General features: G+C 42.6%; 1 protein-coding gene across 1 annotated transcript in view; it reads left to right on the forward strand.

Moving 5' to 3' along the window:
* Window positions 1-15,474, forward strand: part of meis1b (Meis homeobox 1 b) — a 79,231-nt gene extending 63,757 nt beyond the window's left edge. Inside the window, exons 10-13 of the mRNA XM_079362478.1 lie at window positions 5,658-5,720; window positions 7,406-7,491; window positions 8,290-8,387; window positions 13,611-15,474. Coding sequence (XP_079218604.1) covers window positions 5,658-5,720; window positions 7,406-7,491; window positions 8,290-8,348 — 208 coding nt within the window. The 3' untranslated portion in view covers window positions 8,349-8,387; window positions 13,611-15,474. The remainder of the gene's footprint in view (window positions 1-5,657; window positions 5,721-7,405; window positions 7,492-8,289; window positions 8,388-13,610) is intronic.
* Window positions 15,475-19,663: the final 4,189 nt, after the last annotated feature.

A 19,663-nucleotide genomic window follows, 5' to 3' on the forward strand; every position in this document is an offset into this window, starting at 1 on the left:
TTTGTATTCGGCCTTTTGGCGAGTCCTGTTTAGAAGTCAGTGAGTGTTGCAAAGTCAGTGCCAATGAGTTTATGTGGCCAACATTTCCACTTTATAACATTTTAACGTTGGTGAGCACCTGGTTGTCATGAACACATACGTGCAAACTAAAACGACATATACACCGAGCTCTTCTCTTGTATGTGTGTGTATGTGTGACACAGAGAGTGTGAGTGTACTTACCAAGCCTGTCGCTCCACTCTGTAAAACCAGCTTTAGTGGGAGATTCATGGCTCTCCTAATGGACACTTGGCTTTCTGTGGTAGCGAAACAGCGTGTGTGTGTGTGTGTGTGTGTGTGTGTTTATGTGCTTGTATTTTATGTGTGTGCAGTAATGGGGATTAGGTGACCCCATGGCTGCTCTCAGTCGAAAGCTTCTTTTAAATTTCACACTGTTTTCTTATGTTTCCCTCCATATGTGGCACCAGATCCAGCTAATCCACCTCATGTTATTAGAAGCTTGATCAGCAGACCTGCATGTACCAAGTGTGTGAGTGCTTGCGTGTGTGTGTGTGTGTGTGTGTGTGTGTGTGTGTGTGTGTGTGTGTGTGTGTGTCAGTGGGTGTGTCCGTGCATAGCTGTGCATGCATTTGGAGATGGTTCAGGAACTGTTTGCCCTGCCAATAAAGACTTAAATGTATTGCTGACTCAAAAAACAGGTTTAATAAGAGCCTGGCTACAGCACTCAGACTTGGTCATGCGACTCCTGCATGACCTCACCTCAACCTTACATGTCCACTGTGTGAGTTTGCAGGTGTGTTGAATATAGTTTTTACGTCTGTGCATGTGTGTTCATGTCTATCACAGTGTAACGACAAACCCTATGCGAAACATAGGACCACGCCTGCACACAGCCCTTTCTATAGGAAGTTGAGAAGCAGAGAGGATCATGGGAGCAGGATGTCTGTATGTGTGTTTCAGACCTAAGACATGTAGCTATTTGTACTAGCAGTTGGTTGGTCTGGTTTAAGAAGGGTGCTACACGATGACAAGTGAGTGTGCATGGAGCAGTGTGTTTGCCTTAAATACGTTTGTAATTGTATGTCGGCATCAAGTGTGTGCTGGAGGCTGCACAGACAAAACTGTATTTTTACAGTCTTAGGTATGACTAACATTAAGATAACATTAAGATGGCTGCAGCTCTTTACTGTCAGCTGATTAGTGTGTATGTTTCTGTCGAAATCTGCAAGCACCTAAAATCATTTCTTTAAACTGTTCTGAAGAATTAAATCCAAGCAACCAACCTTAGAAAGACTCTTAGCTGGAGAAGTCAAGGTAGATATGTCTGGTAAAAAGAGGGAGGTGATGTAGTTGTAAACATTTGCAATGAGGAAACAAAAGGAAGAAGCTCATGATTCCCCTACACACCCATGCACAGTACTCAAAGCAGGCACAAGCACACAAAGGGGCTGTAACCTCCTGCAGTGCGTAGGAGAATAAGTGAGCTCTGTAATAAAATATCTACTTAGGAAGATGGATAAGTTCAGGGACATGAGATGGAATACAAAGTTTTGCAGGGGTATCAGGCGTGACGTAAGAATTGGAATAGGATCTAAAGTGTGTTTGTGTGTATGAGCGCAAATATCCTGTGCTTGTCTTGTGATTTATGCCTGTTAATTTTGTGCGTCCGTGCACAAGTAAAAAAACGGCTGCTGTTGCGTTATAATGACAATTTTATACCACTAATGTGTGTCAAAATTACTTTTACCCAGACATTATTGGTTAAAACGTTTTCAGACAAATAGTGTGTGTAAGAATAGGAAGGATTGTGGTTGAACATCCGACAATTGACGGTAGCTGCGCCGTGACAACCTGATGATAAGCTACATGATTCTACCCGTCTGAGCTCGCTTCCTTTTGAGTGCTTTTAAATCACATTGATTGGCAGCCAGGAGGAGTTAGTGGTTACACAGTTATTTTAAGCGGCTCCTACATTTGAATATGCATCTAAACCCTTGTCTGTGTGCCCTGAAGTCTACCACCGGGTCCTAATGTATGTCTATGTACGTGATGTTGTAATATCCAGCTGTGCATAAATGTGAGGTGTGTGCACGTTCTCTCAAATTACCAATGTCAAATTGGTAGTGAGTGCGGAGAACATGTGTATATATGCACATGCACGTGCGTGTATGACTGTGTGTCTCATATTACTAATATAATATTGGCAGTAAGCTCAGGAGATGTGTGTGTTTGTGTGGGTTTGTGTGCCATAGTCACTGAAAACTCCACATGAATTTAAATGAATGAGCTCTCACAGTAACCTTTTGTATATCCAATCCGCATCTTTCCACCACTCGTTATTAAATTATCCCCTAATTGGTCACGCAACAAAGGCAGCTGATGAAAAAGACAATTTCTTGCTTTTAATTGGGCATTTCACGTGTGCTTCGCGTACACCTGTGTACGGCTGCCTGTGCTCACTGTGCCTCCGTGTATGGGAGTGTGTGTGTGTGTGTGTGTGTGTGTACGTCTCGGGTGTAATGAGAATAGGACATTAGCAAGGGCTTGGCAGACGCCGTCGCAATCAGTTCCAGTCTTTCCAGAGAAGGAGGGGTACTCCAGACATTAGCAATCTCAGAAGGAGAAATAGATTGTAGGCAGAGCAACAAAGACAGAAATTCACCCAGTTTCCTTGTATGACTTAAGAGCTGTGGCATAACTTGAGGATTCATGCGAATGAAAGCATGTGTGGGAATCATGCTTACACTCCGGTTTTCCCATCCTGCCGGATTCCCCTGAATTACGCAAAGCCACATTATATTTCAATTAATTTTCCTGTCCTCCTGCCTCACTTTTGGTGTTTTCTTGACCAAATTTAGACATACCACCATTGTAGTGTCAGGCCAAAATAACCCAGCTATTGTTGCACTGAGCCAGTCTGAATAGTGCGGCTCATTGTGCTGTGATGGGAGGCAGGGGAATGAACAGGCCATAAACACTGGCCCTATAGCACCCGAGGGGTCGTGCAAAGGTGAAGCCTCACCCCCCTTAATAGAGGAGCTCTCTCCTTCTCTCTTCCTTCGCTGTTTCGCAATCACTCTTTATCCCTAAAATATTTTTCTCATTTGCAACTTCTTGATTCCCTTCCTTTTCCTCTGTCACAGCCGTTCTCTCCATCAGCTTATTAACGGTCACAGTAAGAGTGTCTGGTTTGCAGACCAGAGCCCCTTGCCTTGTTTTCCCCACTCTCTCACGCCTCCTTCCCTCCCGTTCTCCCGCTCTCCATCGCTCCGTTCCCCTGGCTGCTATTATGAGAGGCATTTTATCCTTTGTTCCAGCCCCCATGGTGCATCTGGCCTCAGATATGGGGACGACGGGGACAGGAAACCGACAAGAGAGTTTTTGCGAGGAGGAGGGAGGGAGGGAGGGAGGTTTGGAGTGTAGGTTTGTCACTGGGAGGTGGTCAGCCAGTTTCCACCATACAGGGAAGGAATGATAAGGAGGGAGCAAGCAGGAGAAGGAAACAGATACAGAGAAGGGCAGAGGGGGAGGTATGAGAGGCAGAGTATTGGAGTTGTTCTGGTTGTAATGTTGGCAGCACTTGTAGTAGCAGCAGCAGTGATAGTAGGATTATTACTTCTATGATACATAGTCTCTTTAATCCTCAGAGTAAATAAGCACTGGTGCCATATTTCTTGGAGGTCACAACAAGTTATGAGTCTGTTACATTCCTCCCTGAGCTGATTGTAACAAGAACAAATGCTTGACTTTCTAGGAGGTGAACACCTATTTCCAGCACAACCTTCTCTGTTGCATCAGTGCCTTGTTTCGCAGGAGGTTTTGCAGAAGAGAGTTTGAGGGGCGGGAAATAAATGTGAGCGAACAGAAGCGAGAACACTGCAGTGACAGAGGAGGTGAAGAGAAGGAGAGGTCAACAGTTAGCCATGCGCTGGCCTCAAGTTGACCTCATCCTTCTATAAAGGGCCTGGAGAGGAGAGGATAGGAGCGCTAGAGGAATGCTTAGGCCTCCTCAACCCTCCTTGCCCTCTTTCGCTCGCTCCTCCTTCCATATCTCCCCAGCAAAACAGGGAGGGAGAGGGCGTGTTGGTGATAAAACTCCAGACGTTCCCTCATTTGATGGTGCTCTGCCATGTCAGTGCATTCTTGCATTCCTCCCTAGCTCTTTTTTTTTTTTTTTTTTTCATTCTCCCCCCCTGAAAATCAAGTCAAACATACTTTATTGTAACATATAGTTGGCAAAATTGTAAAAACATAACACTGGAGAGGGGTGGATGAGGTCGTTTTTATTCTTTTTTTCTACAGAAACCTCCATGCATGGTCAAAAATGATCAGTTTTGCCAGAATGAATTACAAAATATGACAAAGAAATCGTGAAAAAAAAAAAACATCACGATGCTGTCAATACTACTCTCTATCTCCTCATTTCCTCGAGCTCCATCTTCAGAAGGTGATACAGTATAGATAGCATTCAAAAAGACAGTAAATCCTATAGCGCAGTAACAGCACAAATATTAAAGTGATAAGAACGACAGTCCCATTCGCAGATTAGGGGTCAGACAGAAGCACCTGCTTGTGTCCTTTTGTTTCTCCTCCTCATCAGCGTCCCTAGATCTCTTAAACACTCCTTTTTCCAGCTTTAAAGGCATGGCCATCTATTGTTTCCTTTAAAGTTAGCCCCCCCCCCACCCCCCCCCTTTTTTTTAAGATGAAATGGAAGTGTCCGGTGGGGAAACAGCAGGAACACATAAATCAAGTCAGAAGCCCCAAGAGCCCTCTCTCCCTGGGGTCATTACAGGTCAAAGGGTCATTTCACAATGGCTTAGGATGAGCAAGGCCAGAGCACAGCCTGTGTGAGGGCGTGGATCTGTGTGAATGGATGCAGGAGAGGGAGAGAGATTAAAAAAGATTGTGTGTGGCAGAGGATGATTTAAATATGAGTAACTGTGTGCACACTAAATGGTGTGCTTTTATAGGAGGTCACAGGGTAAAGACGAGGCTGAATCTACCAAAACCTGCTCCTGTGAAAACACACTAAAAAAAGCTCCTGCTGTCACAAAGTAACACATGGTCACCTGTTTTAGCAGAGTATCACCCAGAACAATGCCTCTCACCAGTGGCAATATGAAATGTTTCTGTCAGCAAACACTTTGCACACCGCCACCGAGCTCCAAGCCAAGTGTGTAAAACAGTCAGCAAATCTCAGCTCGCCGAGAGGTGGAACGTCTCCAACAAAGTGAGATGCGTCGACGTGTTTCAAACAGGCAGGGAGAAAATCCCAGTTGAGCCTCGCCCCACAAAGACCCCAGTGTTTTCAGGATGATGAGACTGTGTGTAAGCAGAGGCGGTGCGAGTTTGTACAAGTTCGGGACTTCTGCATTACAGACAACTTCCTTGGTTGTCAAAGATTTTAACATGTTACTTTTGAAGAGGCTCCTTTTGGACTTTTCCAAAGCTAGTAGTTGCTTGGAGGAGAATAGTGTCTACACGTAACTATTATGGTTTACTAAGAGAAAGAGACTGGTTTGGCAATGTGTTTGTTTTTGTGCTGTATGCCAAGATTTTCAAAGACTTAGTCGGCACTTTTAGCCTCATGATCTTTGAATAATACACTGACTTTGTTTCACTGTTTCTTACTCCTTGTTTTTCTTCTGCTGCAGGTTCATCAACGCCAGGAGGAGAATAGTGCAGCCCATGATCGACCAGTCAAACCGTGCAGGCAAGTCTCCTCTAGTTACTGTATTCAAGTCTCGCAGGCGAAAGCCGTCCATACTCCATGCACCCGGAGGCCCCTCGGCTGGTAAATACAGGACTGATGCCCCCAAGACTGGAATGTTCAAATCCTGTATGGGGTTTTCCCCTCTGCTGTGTACTCTGAACTCACTGCTAAAATTAAGAACCCAAATTTTAAAACATTAACAGCAACCATTAATCAACTTTGAAGTGGGGTGAGAGAGCATTTATTAATTAAGAGATGTAATAATTTGGCTGTGAAAGAGTTAACGACAAGTGGATTTATTTGTTCTATCCCGCCAACAAAACTAGCTGTGTTCTAAGTAAAGTTTGCTTTTAACACCTTCCTCCCCCCTTTGCCTACCAGTAAAAGAAAAAAAAAACATTCAACCCCTCCTCCCTCTCAAACCAAAACATAAAGTGAACACACTCATTTCTTTTTTTGGGTGACCGTTGTTTGGCTCTTTGGCTCCAGACCTGTTTTTACCCCCTCATCCCTTGAAACTACCCCCCTCTTTTGAATCGCTATTTGTGGCTGTTTCAGGGAGCAAGGGGAGCGAATGAACGGTCCCCCTGGTGCATGGCTTGGTTTGGACTGCCGTAAACTTTATTACCTGTAATAGGGGTCAGAGGTCAGGGTGGCATTAGGGGCGCAGTAAAGTTCAAAGGCATTCAGTGGGGCTGAGTTCTTGCTTTTGCTTGACTGACCCCCAAACAGCCTGAATCAAAGGTAAGTGGATTTCTATGAGCGCCGAACAATGGAGGGCAGCGAAAAATAAGAAGTCTATCAGGTTTCACTTAGCTTCACTGCTCAGTTAAAGGCAGTATTTATTAGATAAAGCATTCAGGTAGGGCAAATTCTGAGGCCATTTAGCAAGAATGAGTTGACCTTTTTAGAGCGTCCGCCTGGAGCTCATTTCTTTTCGTTTGATCATGTATGTAATCGTACATCTATAGGGGCACAACGTCTGAGAAATACAGTGGTTTAAGTCCACAAGCGCTGTTTTTGTACATTATTATCACAAGTGTTAGTGTTCTTTGTAGCTGTATCTCAGGTTGGTATTACAGGCAGCAAATTAGCCGTGATATATAACTTAGAAAAGAAAAAATATAGAGTTGTTAAATAAAAGCTCAACCCGACGTCCTTTATACAACCCCTTTCCTTCAAATTTCCTTTCAAATTTTCTATATTGCTCAATGTGGGACCAAAGAGACATACAACAAGAACAAAGAATGAATACAATAAATACAATTTCCATCACCAAAAAAGTTAGGGTTAGGGCAACGATGAAAAAAACACATTAGGGGACATTGAAAATAAAATAAGTATCCATTAAAATCAGTCCAAATCCACACTAGGGATAAACTTGATTTTAAAAAAAAAACAAACCCTGAAATGTCTTGTGTGTCTTAAATGCACCATTGTTGACCACTCTCAGTCCTATCCCTGTCAGAGAGTTTAGATGCATTAAAGTCTACCAGAGGCTTACAGTGCAGAATGGGCTGTTCAGACACGGAGCACAGAGACGTTAAAAGACTACAGCGGCTGCCTGTGCGTGCACAGGCCGACAGATGATCCTGCTTCGGCCACTGAGCCTTAATTAAAAGCACTAATTGACCACTCCGTCCCCTCCCTGCATCCCTCCCTCTGTCTCCTCCCTCCATCCACAGTAAGTCAAGGAGCTCCCTACAATCCAGATGGCCAGCCGATGGGGGGCTTCGTCATGGACGGCCAGCAGCACATGGGAATCAGACCACCTGGTAATGCTTTCTCTATGTCTGTCCCTTTCGTTCCTCCCATCTCTCTTCTTTCTTTCCTCACTGTCCTCCTTCTTTGCCTTTAAAGAGTCCTGCCTCATCACTCTTTTTCCCTCCTCTCTCAGCATATTCATCCCTTCTTTCTCAATCTTTTTGCTCTCCTTTTTCATCTTCTCACAGTATCTCTAGTCCTTTTATATCATGGTGGTGAAGTAAAATCTAGGTTCCATTTCCACCCTTAAACCAGTCATATAGATGCACATATTGTGTACAAATGCACACAGCCGCTTCCCCCTCCCTCAACAGAACAGGTGTGGTCAATCACATTACACAAGCATCTCCTTCCTCCTGCACTCCCACTCCCTCTCGGCTCTTGGTCGGTCCCTCTCTCTCACGCCATCAGGTCTAATCCCAGAGTTTGTCCTTAAGCTTCTCTCCTCCTCTCCTCTATCCCCTGTTTTCTGGGATTCTCTCAAGTCTCTAACCCTATCTCACCCTACACTCAAAGTCAGCAGGTTTGGATAAACTGCCAGGCTACTTAACCCCCCCCCCCCACCCACCCAACTATTACCCTGCCCTGCCAGATTAAAGCCAGTCCACGCCTCTGCTATGTTGTCTGTTAAATTAGTTTCACAGGGGAAAAAAATCTCGGGTGTGTAGCTGTGTTCCGTTTGTAAACGTTTTCCAGGTTGAACTTGGTTCCCATGACTTTATGAATGTCTTTAAAAACTTTTTTTTTTCCTTTTCATGTCCCTTTATTTTGGTTCACAAATTTAAATCCACTGTATCTGTGTTTCTTAGGACCCATGGGTGGCATGGGCATGAACATGGGCATGGAAGGTCAGTGGCACTACATGTAGCCCTGCCCCAGTCCAACTGGTCGCAACACAAAGGAGGATGTAAGTACAGATTGACACACACTACTGACCTACACTTTCAGTTAAAAAACAATGGTGTAAAAATGGGAGCATGTGTTGATATGAAACAAAACAATAATGAAAATTAAAATGTACAGGAGATTTTAACAGTTCATGATCCTGTATTGCAAATGGAAAATCTCCAAGGAGTTTCTTTGCTTGTTGCAAACACAGTTCCGTTTTTCCAAGGCTGATTTTTCTCTGTTATTCTCCCTGTAACTGTCCCACCCTCGCTCTGGTGATAAGAGCCTTTGATCACAACCTTGTAACTCTGTGTATGAAAAGTGTGTGTGTGTGTGTGTGTGTGTGTTTGGACCTGTTTTTCTCTGTGACATATCCAATAGCTACACACTTCATATCAGGGAGGGAGAGGAAAGAAGAAGAAAAAACACATGATGACATGATGTTGTGGAAATAGTATTGTACAGGCAGCAATTTAATAATGATAAGCAATGACAAAATTTCTGTTTCATGGGTTTCAGAACATGTAAACTCTAATATTTTAAAGTTGTTCTTGTTTAACCATAATGCATTTTCTGTGCCCGTTTGGTACAAATGTTTTAATTAATTACTTTCTTAAAATGTTTGTGTGTGTGTGCATGCGAGTGCGTGCGTGTGTGTGTGTCTGTCAACATATTGGAGAAGAAAGAGGGCGAATGGGGCAAAGTATGGAGAAGGAGGAGAGTCTTGATGAGAGGGAAAGAAGGCGGGGATGGGTAGGGACAGGGGGGCTGGGTGGGGAGACTGGGTGTGGGGGTGGGATGGGGGGGGGGCAGGTAGGACGTTTCCATGGCAACAGACTGATTGGCAAAAATGTAAGCAGTCTTCACTGATGCAAGGAGAGAGAAAGGCAAGTGAGCGCCCCCTAAGTGTCATAAATCTGCCGGGTTGCTATTGATGCATGAGCCACATTAATACATACACTAACCAGCTAGAAGAGTGCCCCCTTCTCTCTCCCCTTATCCCTCCCCCCCTCTCTCTCTCTCTCTCTTTCTCTCTCTCTCTCTCTCTCTCTCTCTCTCTCTCTCTCTCTCTCTCTCTCTCTCTCTCTCTCTCTCTCTCTCTCTCTCTCTCTCTCTCTCTCTCTCTCTCTCTCTCTCTCTCTCTTGCACTCTCGAATTTTTTTTTAAATACATGCTCTGTCTTACTCCTTGTTTGGGGTTTTTCTCACTTTCTCTCACAAAAACCTTATTTCTTTTTTTCTTTTTTTCTTTCTTTCTTTCTTTCTTTCTTTCTTTCTTTCTTTCTTTCTTTCTTTCTTTCTTTCTCTGCCTCTCTCTCTTTCTCTCACCTCCTCTCCCCCTCCATCTCTCTCCCTGTCCCTCTTGCCCCAGGGCCAAATAGACTCCCACATAATTCTGGATGTATACTAGCTTAGTGTTGTCTTAGTGCACTGTAGGTTTTAAAAGTGGCTAGGGCTCCAATTGTTATGAGATATAATTGTTGTGTATTTGTCTGAATTAGTGTGTTGTGGAAACATGTGTATACAATATAAAAAACTAGTCATATGTGAAAATACATGCTTTTGCCCATATATGTGGGTCTCTGTACAGACAAAAGTGTGTGTGTGTATGTGCATGTGTGTGTATGGTAATAGGATTACTCCTGGCACAGGGAGGGGACACAAACTAGTGCAAAATGGAGGAGGTAGCCAGCAGGGTATGGGGCTTAGCTGGGCCTAATTGACTAGATCCAAATTAAATATGCCATCATCAGAGGTGTGACCAATGGATTTGACTTATTCAGTTTACAAAAATAGAGACCATTAACCCTCCACAAAATGTGTGTGTTAGTGTGTGTGTGTGTGTGTGTGTGTGTGTGTGTGTGTGTGTGTGTGTGTGTGTGTGTGTGTGTGTGTGTGTGTGTGTGTGTGTGTGTGTGTGTGTGTGTGTGTGTGTGTGTGTGTGTGTGTGTGTGTGTGTGTGTGTGTGTGTGTGTGTATGTGTGTGTGTGTGTGTCACAATGAAAATATGCCACCCTTGTTTTTATCCCCAATGTTCACATCAACCAAAGCCAAGACAGAACATTTCACACACAGTGGCATGTTTTAGGGTTGAAATGCAGGGAGACATGCTAATAGAGAGCCTGTGCTTTCAGAATAAGACTTGAGTGTGCGGGTCTGTGTCTGTGTGCGAGTGTGTAAACATGAGGACTGGTTCTCTGTGTCCAAGCTGCCTCTTTCCAGCAGCTGCTAGCCTTCCCAGCAGACCTTGCTTTAAACAGCCTCAATTTGCCTGCTGAATCTCGTAATTGGGCCACCAGAGGAATCCTCTGCGAGACGGGCAAAGCACAGAGACGATGAGCAGACAGCGGGGGGGGGGGGGGGGGGGGGTTGAAGAGATGGTGAGCAAGGGAAGCATGAACACATGGGGAGGGGTAAGAGGGAGTAAAGGAGGAATGAAGAAAGGAAGAAGAAGAAACAGGAAAATGTACTCTTCCTCTGTACGAGCTTCTATACAGCTTTATTAGCCAGTACTTGCTAGCTGCTAGCTTGTCTCCGTCAAAAACTGCTACTTTCCTTTCTAGGTCAATTAAATGTAAGCGTTATATTCTTTCATGACCAATTAAATTAATAGGTTATTACAAGAGGGGGGGAAACGGTTATCCTATTTGATTAAGAGAGCACAGGTTCATTATATTTTATAAGCAATTTTCATTAGTAGAGTTGAGGTTTTGTTACCGCGGGGCTAAATTGAGCGGTTATTGTACCGAGGAGTGCTGAGCCTTGATACTGAAGGTGTGCCTAGCAGTCACACTGCAACATTAGTTAAAACTAAAGCCAATTAGTCGTGCTTAGTGAAAAGGGTTATGCTTTCCATCCAGTGATGATTACAGAGCTTAGATCCCCTTGCGAAACAATACACCTGTCAGCAGAGATGAAGCCCAGCAAGTGAAGCAGAAGCAAGCCGAGCCTTTGATAGCGGACCAGAATGACTCTAGGATGACCCTTACCCCCTTTCCCTTCTTCCTCTCTTTCCCTGCTTTCCCTTTTTCCACTGAATTAGCCAGGGGTGGCCTGCTGAAAAACTGCAATTTCCAGATTCAGGACAATAGTTATCACAGGGTGGAAAAATTAATTATGTTACACAGTGTATGGATTTTTTTCCCCAGCCCTCCCCACTCTCAGCTTTTTCCCCAAAATGTTGGGTAGAACGCTCGAGTGAACGCTGCCTCTAACCCCTTTGCTGCCACTCTCGGCTGGAGACCCTTTGTCCCAGGATACCCTGCTCCAATCATTAAGCGCAAATTTGTTAACCTTCTGCTAAGGGGTCAAGATCCCTCCCCTCGTCCCCCACTAGCACACACCCTTGCACCGTCACCCCCACTCTCAACTTCTCTTTCTGGTGGATGAACTTTTACTATTAACGAACATTGGAGAAACAGGTCCCGATGGGGATTTTGTGCCCCTTGGTATTGTCCATGTGAATGTGTGTCCCTGTTGTTTGGCCCCATTGGAGTTCAAGAAAAGAGGCCTACAGCTCAATGTATTGATTGGCTTATTAAGTGAAAACCCTTATTAGCAACATGTGCTCTTTCAAGCGCACATAGTGTTTATTAGGAGCTTTTCACTGACTTCCTTTAGTTACTGTTTTTAGGTTTGAATGTAGTCATAAATGATAATTACACTGCTGGTACTTGTAAATCAACCAACCAAGTTAAAATTTTTGTTTGTCTTGCAGCAATAGATATTTTGTTGTACAGACTCACAATGAAAGATTACTTTAAATGTTAACACATTATCCCCTGGTTTTGAACCACAATAGAAAGGTCACCGTTTTGATGCCATTAGATCCACAAAGCTACGTAACCCCTACCACCTTGCTCATTAAAAGGAAGCTAATTGGAACATGTCCAGCTCACATAATAGCTCACCTTCACTTCTGTAAGTCGCACCCATTCACTTCGGTAGCGCAGCTGAAAAGTGATGGAAGAGGGAAATAGTGATTAAGTTGTCCTCCTCCTGCTTAACGTTATTGTCCTTTTCCCTGCCCAGCCTTTTGGCAAACGTGTGGACGGGCCCCTGGTGCTCTCAGGTGACATGTGGTTGTGAGCTTCACCACTTCGCTTTGGTTTTGACAACAATGGCTGTGGTCCCTCAGTAGTGACTTTCCACCTGAAGAGATGGATTGTGGCTATTGTTGGCTTTAAAGAGAGGCATGCTTGGAGGGAACAGGGCAAAGATGGATTTCTTCACATCATTTTTCATTGTATGATTTGAGAGAGGATTAATGACACACAGAAGATTGCATCAGTTTCAGGTTTTTGGTTGATTTGTCACATAAATAAGGCAAGTGGCAGTATTGGAAGGAATTGCAAAAGAGGAATGGAAACTTTTAAGTCTAGATTGAATTGTGAGTCGTGTTAATATTGACCTGTAAGAGTTTCTATACCAACTGGAAGTGATCAAAGAATGAATCATGGTCTGATTCTGAGTTTTCTTGTGACTGATTATCCAGGAAATGTTAAGTGCTGGATCTTGATATCACTTCAAGTCGATCGTGTGTGTTTGTTTGCTAAGTCCTCTCCTTCTGTTAAAGAAGCATTACTGAGGGTGTCTGATTAACTCGCTAAACCCTGCAGTAGTCTCTCTCTCTCTCTCTCTCTCTCTCTCTCTCTCTCTCTAGAGGTTCTGTATTTTGATCCAGATTAGTAACATGTTGTGTTTGAAGAGGTTGGCACAAACTCAACTTCTCCTCATCGACTTTATCAAAAGCTCTTGCTATATTAAGGTGCTATTGGTCTGAAAATGTAATATGAGAGTCTTTCTTCTGGAGTCTAGTTTGGGCTATTGTTGTATTTATGAATGATTAATAACATCTAAGTCATTCTTTGTTTGTTAGATACTTTCTGCCCCAGTGACTGAGAAATACACGTTTTCAAGAGATTATTATTTAAATGACTTTGTAAATATACTGTATTTTTGATTTGTTGCATGTTAATACAGTGACCAAATGTAATGTAACCCAGATCAAATATATCATTACGTCTCTATAAACCTTGTTGTCTTAAGAGCAATAGCACTGACTTGCTCTCTGCTGTGTAATTAGTGGATTAGGTTAAAGGCCTTCACATAACAGAGACAGTGTCTGAATGGAAACTTTAAAAAAAAATCACAACAGACTACAATCTGTCCAAAATGAAATCTCTCTTTTTATCTGTGCAAATTACTAATTGGTTAACAATTTTGATCTCTTCTTTCCATAGAACTTCAGGGCAAACCAGAGCATCATGGGTCTCACAGAGGCCTACGCGGCACGGCAACAGGACTTCTCGACTTCCTGATGACTACAGCAACCCCCTCTGTCTGCCTTCAAGACTCAACGTTTTCTTAGACTGATATCTGCAACGTGGAAACTTTCCATGACTGCCTTCTTTACTTTTTCTATGTATCCAGTGCTGGTGATGCACGGAAGAGCCAGCCTCATCCAATCCAGATGACCCCCTGTCCCAACAGACCCCTGCTTCTACTCTGGTTTGGCACTAGACTCCGCCGTCATGCCTCTGCCCAATAGGATCACAGGGATTCCTCCATTAAAAGTGATTGCGATTGAAAGCATTGATGACACACAAGAGACACACTGTGTTCTTTGCCTGTACCTTCGGTGAATGCACAGCTGGTGATATATTCTAGACTCTTTGGAAAACAAAAGAGACTTCCTGTGAAGAGCACTTCGCTCTTTGGGATGATGGAATTGGACCAAGGAGAAGCCAATGTCTGTATCTGACAGGACACTCACAAAGCAAAAGAGGTGCCCTTTAAAAAATATAGCAGATTGAAACATGAAAGGAGGGAAGGCAAGACAAAAGAAATTAAAAGTATAACTTTATCAACCCTGGTTTGAGAAGTGAGTGGAGAAAAAAATATACTGTATACTGTTGTAAAATTACGCTGGACTCTCACAAGAACTGGGAATTTAAGTATTGTAAATTCTATTGTATTGTTCTGCATATTATGTTGTTTCTAATAGATTTTTTTAAAAAAGGATGTGAACTTTTTCTCTTTTTTCTCATTTCTTTCCACACTATGTGTGTGCAGTCTCTCCATTAAATTTGACTTTTTGCCCCTCCCTCCAATGAATCACAATGCATTTTTAACAAGAAAAAAAAGTGAATAAATGGACAATTTCGATCAGTCTGTCATTTTCACAGGCCTTTATTTGATTGGTAAGAGTTTGACAGTGATACACGCACAGTCCATCCACAAAATACAGGGTGCAGCTAACTTGTGTCACGGTTGCCGTGATGTAACCTTTTTACTACAATTTGGTGATTTTTCTTTGTAGCTTTCCATATCAGATTCAGTTAAATATGTGTTACTCTATTGGTGGGAAGTTTGTTCTTTTTGGTACAAAAGATCCTGAAATACTCAACTCATTGAAACAACTCCAAAAACAATAAAATCAAGCTTAACACTGTTTCTGAGGAGCTAACACTTTGGTTGTTCAGGTTTTACTTGATCCAATTGTTCAGTTTCACCTTTTATCCATGACAGACACATAATATAGGTCAACATGGCTGAAAAGCAGACTAAAAGACATAATAAAAGAGCTCTTTAAACAATCTAAAAAAATCACCGTAGATCAGCGATCACAGCAATGTGGCCCACAAACGTTCCCTCTGCTTCCTCTCCATGTTAGTCTGTGATCAAGAGCCTCCGAGTCTATGAAGTGTCCTATTGATGTGTTTTAAGTCACAAGGCCGAGGACTAACATGGCCAGTGGATTCTCTTCCCCTTCTTTGTTTGCTGGAGTCTGATTACAGGTAGAGGCAGAGGCAACAGGAAAAAAGCATTTATACTACAATCCATTCATTTTTGAGTTACCCAGATGTAATGCTGATTAGCAGACAGGAGAGAATGTAAAAGTCACTTTGTGTGCGTGTGTGTATGTTTGTGTGTGTGCATATGTGCTTGAGTGGGTTATCAATGCATTCATTATCCATAGCTTCAAACATGTATTACGCACATCTTTAAGATTCCTTTGAAGACAAGTCATGTTTCTTATGCTTTTCCTTTGAAGGGTATATATGTACATCTGTGTTGTAAATAAATACTTTTTTTGTTGAAATAACAGAACTCAGAACTAGTCTCACAATATCTTCCTACATGCAGATATGAAATATAAACATATACATGTTGCTGCAAGTAAAGATATATCAGGCACAAACATGTTGTAATGTAGACAAATGCCCATTGCAGAGAGAGAGAGTCCATGTATTCTTAAAGAAACATGCACTTAAGTCAACCTTTCTCTCTTCTGCTGTGGATAATGTGCAGCTAATGCATGCGTTCTGCTGTCATTTTCTCACATATGGAGAAGAACAGTCGAGGCGAGGAAAGAAGAGCTCGGCAAGAAAGCGAATTATCCTTCATTTAGCATTAAAATTAATTTAGGTAAAATTGCGACAAACGTTTAAATGGGAAGATTAGTTCTCCCTCACGCCTTGTTGCCCGCAGTCAAAGAGCTCCGCGCTCTGCAGCCGATGCTGTCTCCGGGTTACACTGCACGTCAGGAGGCAGAGGCTGAGCCGACTGAGGAGACGAAAGGAGAGGACCTGGGCGAGTTTTGTCTAATTGATACATTTCGGAGTGCAACCTTAAAGCCTGTCTTTCTTAACACCAGCGAACAAGTGAGAGTCTGTTTTATCCCAAACAATAGGCGCGTGTAAATCAATACTCTCCTCTCTTTATCTGCTTCGTGCAACAATTGTGTTTTTACTGCCTTTGCCAAAGTGAATGCTATTTACACTAAAGGAGAAGAAGTAGGGGAAAAAAGACACGCTCTTAGAAAAAACTCGGCGACGTTTTAATTGCTTCGCCTCTTCACCATTGCTGGAAAATGCGAGGCTGTGAAATGTGAATTCCTGAGCCTGTGGCCGCTGGGAGCTGTGGAGACTGTGGAGGAGAAAGCCCATGCTTGACTGCCCTCTTTAGGGAGGCCTGGTAACTGTCCGGGCAGGGACGTTTGGAGACGGCGCACTGCAACGCCTATCTTTTACGCACGGTCATAAACGACACAACAAGTCGTTTGGAAGTTTAATAAAAGTACGAAAGCTAGGACGAGAAACAAGGAGAAGGGAAAGCAAAATTAGACTGCCAGAACTGCTTAAATCCAACACATTTTTATAAAACATTAAGTTTTTACATGTGATCAAAACAAATACATTTTATTTTTTATTGCTAAGAACACAGGGATAGTTTATCTACAAAAATCAATAAAGACATTCAACTGATTTAGACTCGTGTACTAACTTTTAATTTGACCCACAGTATGCTACATGACTGCTTTTAGAATGAAGTTGGTTGAATGATCATCCTTAATAATATTTAGTAGGCCTACTGTAAGTCATGATCAAAAACGGCTTTAGTGTTTGTTCTTTGCAATTTTGTGATAATCTAAAGTTTTAAAAGACAAATCCGTGCTTGTGATTTTGCAGCTTGAGGGACATTTTGATCACAACTGACCTATATTTCTGATGAACTGGGAATACAGCTTTTACATGTTTGTCATCTCAAGTTTATACAATTTTAAACTCTAATTTATCAGAAGTTTGACTTATTCTGATTCCAAGACTGAGAGCTCAATAGTAATTTGAAGTTAATGATGATTCTGGGCCTTTACCCTCCCCTGGTTACGTTACACACAGAAAAAAAAAACACACGTATGTTCTCATTGTGACCGCGGAATGAACTGCCAGGGTAATGAATGGAGCAGAAATGTGTTCCAGAGCAGTGGAGGTGCCCGGACAGGCCTGTCTTCCTCCCACAACAACGCAGATATTTATGTATCTTTATGGTGGAAACAGGGAACTTGGACCAGAAACCATGCGCCTCGTGTTCTCTCTAATCTGCACTACAAGCCATGACAAAACACAGCGGAAATTTTGTGTTCTAATTTATTCATTTAAACCACCAGTTTTCACTGGTTGCTGAATGCAGGGGCCTGCTGCATGTTTCATTTTCTTTTGTGTTGATTTTTTTAATGCAAAATCCAAACGTTACGCCCACCATTTTGCATCAATCATTTGCATCTTCTTTTCATTGCTTTTTTCAATTTTCGAGAACAAAATGTATTTACAATTTTCACATAAGCTATAGAACACTGGCTATTTGAGTTAAGAGTTAAACACGTGCAAAAAACGACATCAAAATAAGATTACTGACTAAAACCGATAAAACGCAAAGAAAATAAAATCTTAATTTGTAAGTAAAATGCTCACCGTAATATTTGCAAAGTGTAAATCAAGCAATGCGGCCTCTATATCGCCATGTTTGCAGAAAACGTGTAAAAGAAAGGTTTAAGGAGAATAAGCAGCATAACAATACACCACCGATTCATTTCCTGTTATTCCAATCCCAAAATCATTACACAAGAAACAGGCATGTGGCTGAGATGACATGTCAATACCTTGGCTACTTTATAAAATCAATATGGGCACACACATAAATTAAACAGCAGTGCCCAAGCACCACACAGAACAAACTTTCTAAAGCTTAAAAAACATCCAACTTCAAAAGGTCGCGCGGCAGCTGGTTCGAAACAAAAGGAGGGAAAAGGAGTGAGAGAAAAACAAAAATCTGTTGGGGAAGAGAAAGAGAGAGCGAAAGAAGAGAGGAGGGCTGTTGAGCAGGGGCCATTTTGGATGTCATCTGTCTCCTTAGCGACGGGACCCCGGCCCTCTAAAGCCCCTTGGGCGCACGGATTGTTTGAGAGGAGCCCGCTATTTTGCGCAGCATCATTTATCACTGTCACCACATAATGATTCCCCTCGCAGCTCCTTATTGATGTTTGTAATTGCATTATCTCATAAGGGGGGATGATCAATGGAGCCGAGAGGAGCATGGAGGGGTCAGGAGATGTCGGATTGCTGTTTGTCCGTTTAATGCAACCAGGCTCTCATTATCTGCAGCCTCTCTGCGTCCAGACTAAGTAACGTTTGGTCTGCTCTCCTCTGAGCTTTTACAGAGAGGAGAGGGGAGGAAGAAGAGAAGGAGGGGTGAAGCTCGTTTCATTTGTTCAACCCCAAAGCCACTGCAGATAAAAAAAAAAAAAAAAAAAAGAAATGCAAAGAAGGGAGAAAGGCAAGTGAAAGTAAAGTGATTAAGTGTTGCGTTATTAGTTCCATTACGTCTGAAAAACGAGAGCCTGGATTAAAACACACAGCTTTAGGCTCTTAGGCATCCGTCTTGTAGTGGTCGTATAACTTGTGATGATTAAACACATCTATAACACTGTGCCCTCGTGGTTTAAGTGCTTGAATTGCATATCATATGGACAAAGAAACAACAGAAAAACTATGTTACTCCGGGATTTTTTTTTTGTTGCGCCTTCGAAAAAAGTTGTCCTTTTGGGAGTTGTAAGATATAGAACATTTGCAGAGGCTCGTGGTGTGGCGGGATGAAGTCATGAGATCCAGTTTCAGAGCTCGACTATGGCCCGCGTTAAACAAAATGTGATACTCTCGCTTTCCAAACGACCATAAGGAACACCGACGTAATTACTATGACGTTAGTAACATCAAATGCCCCCCACACACCAAACACATCTTTTACCACAAGAATGTATCCGTCACAATCAATAACACGGACACGATGGCGTATTTGGGGAAGAAGAAAACGTAATTTCATTGTATAAATTGTGTTTCCATTATGATATGAACTATTTTCATGACTTGCTTTTACGTGACCCTATTAACTAAATGTAACAGTTTTAAACAGAAAAGGAATGGCATGCATACAAAGCAATAGTGCAAGCACGAGTTTTAATAAATAAAAACATAACATGTTTGAAACTTAAGATTTTTACATGTGTTCCTCCTTTAAAAAAACAAGAAAAAAAACAATATCTTAAGATAAAAAATGTCTTAATAATTTCAAGCGTTCTTCTCAGCACTATAACTATATAACAGCACTATATGTTCTTGTGTCGCTCTTTAAATCCTGTAGTTTCTGTGGTAGAGGCGAAGGCTGCGTCTGATGGCTGTCGGTCTGCAATTTTGCAGGCAACACGCTGCGCGTCATGGCGCACACGGGGGCCTGTCAGCAGGTACGAGTGGGGATTTGAGAAACAGCAATTGGATACATGCGTACAAGTATGTGCCAGATAAAGGCAGCGAGCGACACCAAGCCTGCTTATACAGATACACTTGGGGAATAATAACAGGTAAACACTCAGGAGACCGGATTGCAGAGAAATCACGTACAGAAATCCTCAGCTTTGGATGTTTTGTGGGCACTCGCGGTGTTTCTCCACTCCCCA

The sequence above is a fragment of the Symphodus melops genome, assembly GCF_947650265.1.
Source record: "Symphodus melops genome assembly, chromosome: 15".
Classification (NCBI taxonomy): Eukaryota; Metazoa; Chordata; class Actinopteri; order Labriformes; family Labridae; genus Symphodus; species Symphodus melops.